This window comes from Sturnira hondurensis, unplaced genomic scaffold (genome assembly GCF_014824575.4).
Source record: "Sturnira hondurensis isolate 20B ecotype Veracruz unplaced genomic scaffold, ASM1482457v3 Scaffold0004068, whole genome shotgun sequence".
NCBI lineage: Eukaryota > Metazoa > Chordata > Mammalia > Chiroptera > Phyllostomidae > Sturnira > Sturnira hondurensis.
This window is the reverse complement of record NW_028076699.1, coordinates 10,047,406-10,056,920: the sequence shown is the minus strand read 5'-3', so window position 1 is coordinate 10,056,920 and position 9,515 is coordinate 10,047,406. Positions and strand designations below refer to the sequence as shown.

The window sequence follows — 9,515 nt, the reverse complement described above, 5'->3', positions numbered from 1 at the left end:
AGTCTCAAGAGGGCTGCCCTTCTTCCGGGTTGCTCCCTGGTGCTCTCCCCACAGCCAGGCATACACTTGTCTCCTTTTTGAACCTGGCTGGGCTGCTCGGCCCAGAGGGCAAGCCTCCGCAGGAGTCAGGCCCTTCAGATAAGGCTGGGGCTGCTGTTGCCATCCCTAGTACAGAAGCAGCCTGGTTAGAAAGGCCGTGCCAGAATGCCCCCCAGCCAGTTTGGAACTGTCTACCCCAGCCTTCTGAGGAAGGGGCAGTATCTGGGGCAGCTCTAGTTGTGGGGTAAGAGGGAGGGGTCCTGCAGCAGCCCTCAGAGTCCCTGGGTGGCAGAGGTGGGGTGGGGGTGTCTTTGAGCTTTCCTTTGATTCCTGAGCGCTTTCTACAGCCTTTGGGTTATGAGATAAGTGGACGATGTGATGGAGGACTTTAGGAATAAACGACTATGGAGCAGTGTCAAACTAGAGGTGTTTGAGAAATATTCCAGAAATACTTAAGGGGTCTGGCAGCAGCTCATCTAGCCCCTTGGACCCTTGCTGGATTAACATAGCTCTTTTGCCCCAGAGCTCTGGAGGGCCTACAAATCTCAGAGTAAGGAGCAGAACCAACTTTCAGACTGAGTCCCCTCTCAGACCCCTGGCAGAGTGGCTGAGGAGCTCTGGCCCCCACCCTCTGCCCCTCCCATGATGTGCATCTTGGCTGTGGTGCCTCTGTGGAGGTGGGGCTGGGGGCAGGGAGCCTTGGGGGCTGATGCTAACAGCTTTGCACAGGGTGGGAATTTCCAGCCCTATCTAGGGAGCCATCAGTGTTGTGTGCCCTGACCTGGGCCTTTGGCCTCCAAAGGGCAGTGGGAAGGCCAGCCCCAGGGCCAATCCCTGGCCATTAATCCCTCCTGCCAGTCCAGATATCCACCCAGCATGGTTAGACAAAGGACTGCCCAGTCCAGCCTCTGTGTTCCTCCTGCCCTAGGGGCTCCACTCAGACACTGGGCCGCCTGGAATTCAGGCCCATGAGAAAGGGGCTGCCTTCACTGGTCGTCTTATGCCCGGATGCTCAGCCACATCCCGTCCGGCCCAGGGCCTATGAAAAGAGGGCCCAGCCACGCTGAAAACACGGATTAGCCCTTGGGCTACCCCTGACACTGGCCTGCTCGGCTCTGGGAAGCAGGCCCATTGGAAGGGGCCAGGCAGGCACCGAGAACTGATAAAGTCTGGGTTTTCACCCCTTTGGCCCAGCTCCCTCCCTCCACCAACCCCAGGATTAGCACAGCCAAATGCACACTCAGTATCATTTATTGACCATATACTATGTCCCAGGCTCTGTCCATGAAACAGAAAATTAAGAGTACAAGAAAATTGCAGTCCTGTATGGACATAAGAAGAGCTGTTATCCCTCCACTCCTAATTTGGAGGTATGAGACAGAGGCTGTGGTAGGGAGCTGTGGTAGGGGGCTTTGGAGGGGACTTCAGCCCTGGGGAAGGTGGGAAAGATGGTAGCCCCTGTGCTGTGCCTGAGTCTAACTGCAGCATTACACTGCACCCATGTGACAATATGCAGTCTCTGAAATCACTTCTCTGGCTCTGCCTCTCTTCTGCATCCCCTGGTTTAATTCTGGGTTTCCTATTACCAAGTGCAGTGTGGGCCAGGCCCTTTCATACATGATCTCGTTTAAACCTCATAACAATGCTGAGGGTTCATTATTGTCCCCATTTGGCAGGTGAGGAAACTGAGGCTCAAATGAGCAACTGATCCCAGGTCACTCAGCTTGGGGAGCAGCATCCCATTGCTGCAGTTGCCTGTCTTGTCTTCTCTGGTGAGCTGCTTGTTGTGACAGCACCACCTTGTGTTCCCTAGGACCTGTGCAAGGTGGGGAGGGTGTGCGGTGGGACCTGTTCATCTATAAGCCAGCTGACTCTTCCCGGCTGTGGGATGGGGGGTTGTTTTTAGATCTCCGAGTGTCATTTCCTTCCTCTCTGCTTCCACAGCCCCCTCTACCCACCTGTCTCACAGCCACAGAACTGTCTGTGTCCCTCTCTGCACCAGACTGTATCTTCAGCTCTGTCTTCCCTGAGCGCTGGCAAAGGGACTGGCGTGGAAGTGCTTAAGGAAGGATGTGGGCTAAGCTGAGGCAGGAGAACTGAAGGAGGCATGGATTTGGAATCCGTGTGGCTGACGGGACTTGCAGATTGCTTGGATATGGGAGTGCTGGGGGAGGGAGGAGCCCAAGATGACCACGTATTTCTGATCTGGGTGGTGCGGGGCAAGGGGTCCATTGGCTGAGATCTGGATGCAGGAAGGAGAGCAGGTTGAGGGTGGGGGTTATTTGAGGTTGAGAATGATGTGCAGTGGACACTTGGAAGATGCCGACCTGGAGGTCAGGACAGAGGCTAGGCATTATCTTTGCAACTAAATTGGTGAGGACTGGAAGAACTCTACGGTAAATTATTTCTACAGTCTCAGATTTAAAATACGATGATTTTAGAAGAGCCGTGGGGCAGGGCTCTGGGCTCTGGGGTTCCTTCCAGCTCTGCAATAGCTGTGTGAGGACAGGCAAGTCACTCAGCCCCTCAGTGTCTACTGCGCAAGGTGTTCACACTTCAGCAAGATAACGGGTATAACGTGTTTACCACATACAAAATGCTCAGCAATGATGACTGTTACATTATCAGCTGAGACTGGAGCTGAGAAAGGGGGGCCCTGAACTTCAAGCATGGATACTGAAGCCCTGGACCACAGGCCCACTATACCTGGGGCCAGAACTAGGGTGTGGCCCCTCGGGGTCCAAATTTAAGGAGGCTGGCTCTCAAGTACTGACCTGGCACTCACACCACCCTGAGAGTGAGTGCCCCCTAAAATTTGTCTTGGGAATTCCACTTGCCTGTCCTGCCCCAGCCCTGCTCCCTTGATCTGACCTGTAACCACAACAAAACCCTCTTTAAAACAAGAGGTTTTATCCCCCTTTATCCTTTGGTTTCCTCCAAGCCAGGGCTGTCTCTCCTGTCACCTTAGAAGGCTTTCCTGAAATAAGCTCTGGATGGTGGTGGTGAGGAGCACTTCCCAGAGTGAGTTTTTAATAAAAACTTGTAACACATCCCTCCCTCTAGCCCCACTGAGATTGAGTGCAGCATTTCTGTGCCAGTAAGCAGCTCTCTCAGACCTCCAGTCTGTGGAAGCCCTTGGGGGGTCTTTCTCTGAGCAGTAACTGCCCCTTGGAACTTTGGGCCGTGCAGGCCTGTGTTCTGTGCAACTTCCCAGTGTGCAAACTCTGTGTGGGCCCGAGCAAGGGAGCCCTTTTTCTGGAACGGAAGAGACAGGGAGAAGAAACAGGGAGCCAGAAAGGCAACTGCAAGTTAAGGATTTTCGGGACTCTTAATTCAAAGGAGTCTATCTTCCGCCACTTTTCAAAGGACGCTCAGAAACGTCCTGGTTGGAAACAGAGTTGTGGGGGAGCCGGGAAAGGGAGGAGATGGTGACCGTGGACCCCCAAACATCCTCCCCTGAGACAAAGCCAGTGGCTTCCCTCTGCCCTTCCCCCCACTCTACCCTTCTCCATTGCCAAACGTCTGAGTGTGGGCCGCACACCGCCCTGACCAGCACTGTGTTAGAACGCTGAAGGCTGGCAAGGAGGCCTGGGGACTCTCACCTCTGCCCCAGTGGGGGTTGGAAGACAGGGAGGAGGCTGGAAGGATGGAGGAGACAGATTTCAACTGGAAAAAGTGTAATGGGGAGGGGCCCAGAGAGTGGTGTGAATGGGTGCATTTGTGATTGGCATTGACTCAAAAAGGGAGGAGGTTTAGGAAGATGGTGAGAAAGGAAAGGAAGCTGATGAATTCGGTGGAACTGATGAGTGGCCAGGGCCAGGGACTGATCCGTGGGATATGGGGAAGGGATGAGCCTGGGTCTGGGAAAGGCTGGACCAAAGGGAGGAAACCAAAGGAGGGGCAAAATGTAGGACAGGGGACCCGGAGCCTGGCAGGCGGATAGGGAAAGCAGAGTAGGGAGGGAGACGCGGGGGCCGGGGGGAAGGTCGAGACTTTTGGTCAGGGGGCGGAGGAGGGGAGCTGTGTCCATAAAAGGCGGGCCTGCAGCCCCTGCTCTCTCAGAGCAGCGCAGCGCCGGCAGGGGCTGCCCGGTGCTGAAGACCCGACGCGGCGAGATGGAATCCCCCACCGCCTTCTCGGGCTTCCCGATCCTGCCCTCGGTCGCGCCGTCGGGGCCACCGCCGTCGCCGCTCGCCGGAGCCGAGCCCGGGCTGGAGCCCGAGGAGGGGGCCGCGGGCCGCGGGGAGCCGGGGCCCTCACCCGGCCCGGGGCGGCGGCGGCGGCGGCCCCTGCAGCGCGGGAAGCCGCCCTACTCGTACATCGCGCTCATCGCCATGGCCCTGGCGCACGCCCCCGGCCGCCGCCTCACTCTGGCCGCCATCTACCGCTTCATCACCGAGCGCTTCGCCTTCTACCGCGACAGCCCGCGCAAGTGGCAGAACAGCATCCGCCACAACCTCACGCTCAACGACTGCTTCGTCAAGGTGCCCCGCGAGCCGGGCAACCCGGGCAAGGGCAACTACTGGACGCTGGACCCGGCGGCCGCCGACATGTTCGACAACGGCAGCTTCCTGCGGCGCCGCAAGCGCTTCAAGCGCGCGGAGCCGCCCGCGCCCGCGCCCAACCCGCCGGGGCCCGCCGCGGGCGCGCCGCCCGGCCCCTACGCGCCCTTCCCGCCCGGCCCCGGGCTGCTGGCGCCGCTCCCGCTCGCCCCGGGGCCCGCGCCGCCCGCGCGCCTCTTCAGCGTCGACAGCCTGGTGAGCCTGCCGCCCGAGCTGGCGGGGCTGCCAGCCCCCGAGCCGCCCTGCTGCGCCGCGCTCGACGCCGCCTTCCCGCTCTGCGCGGCCGCCGCCTCCTCGCCGCTCTACGAGCCGGCGCCCGACCGCCTGGGGCTGCCCGCGGGCGGCCCCGGACCGCTTCCCAACGAGCCGCTGCTGGCCTTGGGGGTGCCGCCGGGCGCGCTGGGCGCGCTCGGCCCGGGGGAGGCCTACCTGAAGCAGCCTGGCTACACGTCCGGGTTGGAGCGCTACTTGTGAGCCCTTCCCCACCGGCTGGGGCCACCTAGGGGTCCTCTCACCCCCAGGACTGGGGTGCTGCCTGGGAGGGGCCCCCTTTCCCTCTGTGCTTGTGCCCACCTCTGATCTCCCCATCTTTGCCTCTTGGAGCGAACACACCTGTTACCTCTTTCTCTGTATCCCATCAATGGGGAGAATCCTACCATCTTGCAATCGGACTGACTGCCCCTCGCATCTCCCCCCCAGTATGTGAGTCACTCTTCTTCCACCGTGAGCCCCACCTAAGCGCCCCGCCCCGCGCCCCGCGCCCCGCGCCCCGCCCTCACTCTGCGCTGTTGTTAGTGCGGGACGTCAGCTGGATCACCGCATTCTGGTTTCTGGTGCATTCCAAGCCTTCAGAAAAGCCAGGCCTTCCTTCCATCTCAAGCTGCCTCCAGGACTGGCTCCTTATTTCAACATTCCCTCCAGTTTTTATACTACATTAGAGGTCAAACTCCTGGCTTCGTGACTCCCTTGCTCTCTTCCCTTCATTTCCCACAAGTTTATCCCCAACCCGGCTTACCTGCCTGTCCTCAGTTTCGTACTGGGAGAGTGCTGCCCCCTTCTACAGACACACCTGGCCGCGTGGTTTCAGGCCCTGAGGCCAGTTCTGAGACAAACAGCACCCCCTGACTGAAAAGGAGTTAGTAGGCTCCCCACTATCTGGAAGCTTTAGGCCTGACTCATTAGGTTATTATTTTTTTTTTAATTAAAGCTGGTCTGATTAAAAAGAAAGAAAGGTTTCTCTGGGCTCGGTGTGCTGGCTGGTGCCTGGGGTGGGGGGAGTGGTCTGGGGAGGTAGTGGGCGAGCTTTGTTCGGGGTCTTTGGTTGTCACACAGTGAGCCCCTCCTGGGTCATCAGACTCATGAAGTAAGGTNAAGCTTTAGGCCTGACTCATTAGGTTATTTTTTTTTTTAATTAAAGCTGGTCTGATTAAAAAGAAAGAAAGGTTTCTCTGGGCTCGGTGTGCTGGCTGGTGCCTGGGGTGGGGGGAGTGGTCTGGGGAGGTAGTGGGCGAGCTTTGTTCGGGGTCTTTGGTTGTCACACAGTGAGCCCCTCCTGGGTCATCAGACTCATGAAGTAAGGTTAGGATGGGGTTGACCATAGCTGTGCACCCAGTAAGCCCAGCAGATGCCACCACCTGCTGCACCCCAGAGGCTGGTGGAGATGAAATATGTGTGCACATGAGAGTATTTGGCCAGTGAGTTTTTTGGCTGTGTGTGATTACTGCCAGCTTCCACGGGTAAGGGAGCAGTGGCCACTCCTGCAACTACTTATTGAGTGTGCTAAGCTTTGGGAATAAATGCATCACTAAACAAATGGGCAAGATCCCTGGCTTATGGTGGTTAGGGACCAAAGGGGAAGTGACACTGTCAGTCACTCCTCCGAGAAATGAGATAAGTGCTCTATAGCCTTCTACCCAAAGTGCAGTCCATGGGCCTTCACCTTAGACAGGCACAGTCTCAGGCTCCCCTTCAGACTCAACAGAATTTGCTGGTGACTAGTATACAGTATTCTGGAGAAATGGCACTGGGCATAAAGCTCCCTATTTAAAGAGTGGGACCAGGCTGCAGAATCACACACACTCCTCCGCACTTGTGGAGGTAGGCACTGCACCATCAGCTATGCCCCTCACCTTTAAATTGGGAGCTGGGACAGCACGGACCTGAGCTGATTCACGACTGTCCCCAGCACCACGGACAGGGCAGCCGTGAGTGGAAACTCGGGTTGCTGTGTGAGGGAGAGGGAGGATAGGGCTGTTGATCCTATTCAGCTCTCTGGTGCTGACCCAAATGCTAAGCATGAGGCTTTCCCAAACTCCTCTGCCCCAGGCCCCCCAGTCTAGTAGGCTCTAGATTAGAAGTGGAAAAGGCGGAGAGGGGATGAGTGCACCCTGAGCCCAGGACGAATGTGATTTGCACGTTGGGCATATCTGATGCACATCTCTTAGATGTAAGAGTTAAAGCTCCGGGTGGTGAGGCAGGTGAGGGTGGAACGCTGGCCAGGCAGCTCATGGAAAGGAAGGGTGCAGGACATCTGAGAAGGTGGGGAGGCTGTCTTTGGAGGTGGGACAGTAGGTCTGCACAGTCTGGTATGAAACATCCTGGTTAGACTCCCTCCCTAGCTGTTAACGCCTTTGAACAAGAGTCAGAATGCATTTGCCTGATGCATAACAGTTTTTCACTTAATGTTTGTTGAATGATTGAATGAATGAATCCCTAGTGTCTATTGTGTCTGACTTACTGGATAATGGCTGGGTTGACAGTACTTTGGCACATTCTTATCCATTCTCACTTGCAAAGCTCACAGTGACTGGCAAAAGAGGAGAGAGAGGTGGAGGTGGAAGCTATTTCCCCATTGGTCTGATGAGAGGATTACCTCTCTCTGGGGCCCAGCAAGTAGCAAAGATTCCACCTGGTTCTCTAAGGAGCACAGCTCCACAAAGATCAAAATGCAAACTCTGTTTCTGCTTCGAATGGTGTTACAGCCTCTCCTCCTGCCTCAAAGCACCTCTTGATAAACTTCCAAATCCAACAAATGTCCAGGGAAGGAGAGGATGCTCCACACTCCACTGAAGCCAGGAAGTGCTCCTGGAGCTCCAAACTTTATTCTTCCCACCACCCCGGAGGTCTCTGTTCCTGGAATCTTGGAACAAGGAGAAGGTAGTGGGAAGTGTCTGCATGGAAATACTAGGGAGGTCACCGCTGAACTGGAAAGTCAGAAAGATTTTATTTGGAAATACCTCTTTAGTTTTCCTTCATTCAACAGCATGGAGGGCTCACTGTGTTCCTGGCCCTGTGCTGAGCTCTGAGACCCATAGGCATACAAATAAGAGACTGTTGCTGTTGTCAGAGTTCATTATCTGGAAACCTAAATAAGGAAGGACCAAACAAACAAACACACAAACACACAAACCCAGAATTACCTTCTGGAGGGCAGGCCCCTTACAGCACAGGCTTCCCCCACCAGGTGAGTGTTCTAGGAGCCCTTCAGTATCAGTGCACCACTGTCATTGTTGGGAGCAGATGCGTTTGGCTTCAGTGAATTTTTTTAGAAGACTCTTTCAATGCATTTGTCCGTTTCACGATGGGTGATTTACCAGTTCACTTGCCCACACTCTGCTGAGTGTTTCAGCTGTTTTTGACCAAAAATGGCATGACCATCATGCCCCACCCTCCCTATTCACCTGATCATGCCTCAAGCAACTTTTTGTAGTTTGTTTCTCTGATGAAAAAAAAAGTTCTCAAAGGGAAACAGTTTGCCATTGTGGAGAGGAGAAACAAAAAAAATGGTAGAAGCACCAAAAGATAACAAAATCGATGAGATCAAAAACTATTTTAAGCAGTGGGAAAAAAGTCTCAATATGTGAATTGCATCGAGTGGAGAGTACTTTGAAGGTGATTGAAGTTTAAACATGTAAAACTAAATACACAATTTTTTATAAGTGAACTCCAGTTTGGGGGAAGTCCCTCCTCATCCCTCCTTGTCATAGTGCCCTAAGAATTTTGACACTTGGGTCCATGTTGAAAACACAAAACAAGGCTCTACCCCTACTCTGTTTTTACAAAGCACTAAAGCACTTTTTATCCAGAAGCAAGATTTCAATTTGGAAGTAATATTTTCTTCCCTTAAAAAGGAAGACATTATTAACAAGTAACTTTTGTTTTTATTGCATTGAAACAAGCAAATAATCTGACAGGTCAAAGGGCAATGGCAGGGTTTAATGGTGCCTTGTCCCCTTCTCAGGACCCTGTGTGTTCCCTAGAAGCATCTACTTTCAATTCGCATCTGCCTCTTTTGGAATATACTTCCGTATTTCCATGCATACACTCCTCTCTTGAAATAGTAGTGATTAACTTTCTATCATTTACCTCCAAAATCTCTATCTCTTCCAATTCCCACCCAAATGACCAAATTTTTAGTTAAGTTAGTGTCTAGCGCTTACATATTAATGCTATATAAATATTGTTCTCTGACAGGTACGAGTGCACCATGACCACGATTCCTTTGGATGGGTGGTTGCAACGTTTTATTTTTCCTGGAGTTTAATGCCTTGTGTTTTCTTTTGCTTACCTTTCTCTGTACCCATGGCTAAATCTTCCCTAATTTTCTCGAGGGCAAGCTTATCAGGAAATCTATCATTGCTTTTGGTGGTTGTGTTTCCTTTCCTGGGGGCACCCTCCCCGGGTCCTCAGTCCTCCAGCGCCATGTCTGCTGCCCAGATGTGGACCTGTTTCCCGTCAGTTTTCCTTGGAATTCCCTTCATCTCTACTCTGTGTTGGATGCGCTGCTTCCTTTACATCTTCCTTTTTCTTGGTTTATTTCTTTGTTTCAGTCAAGGTCAGTTTTGAGGGGCGGAATCTTGCACATCTGAAATTAAGATGATTATTTTAGGGTGAGAAGCCAAGTGAGCACGTTGG

The 9,515-nt window shown here is 54.0% G+C and overlaps 1 protein-coding gene across 1 annotated transcript; it reads left to right on the top strand.

Annotated features, from left to right (window-relative positions):
* The first annotated feature begins 4,122 nt into the window (after positions 1-4,122).
* Positions 4,123-5,828, top strand: FOXE3 (forkhead box E3). Its single transcript, XM_037043357.1, has one exon. It carries the CDS (start codon positions 4,155-4,157, stop codon positions 5,073-5,075), a length of 921 nt encoding a protein of 306 aa, XP_036899252.1. The 5' UTR covers positions 4,123-4,154; the 3' UTR covers positions 5,076-5,828.
* The last annotated feature ends 3,687 nt before the right edge of the window (positions 5,829-9,515 follow it).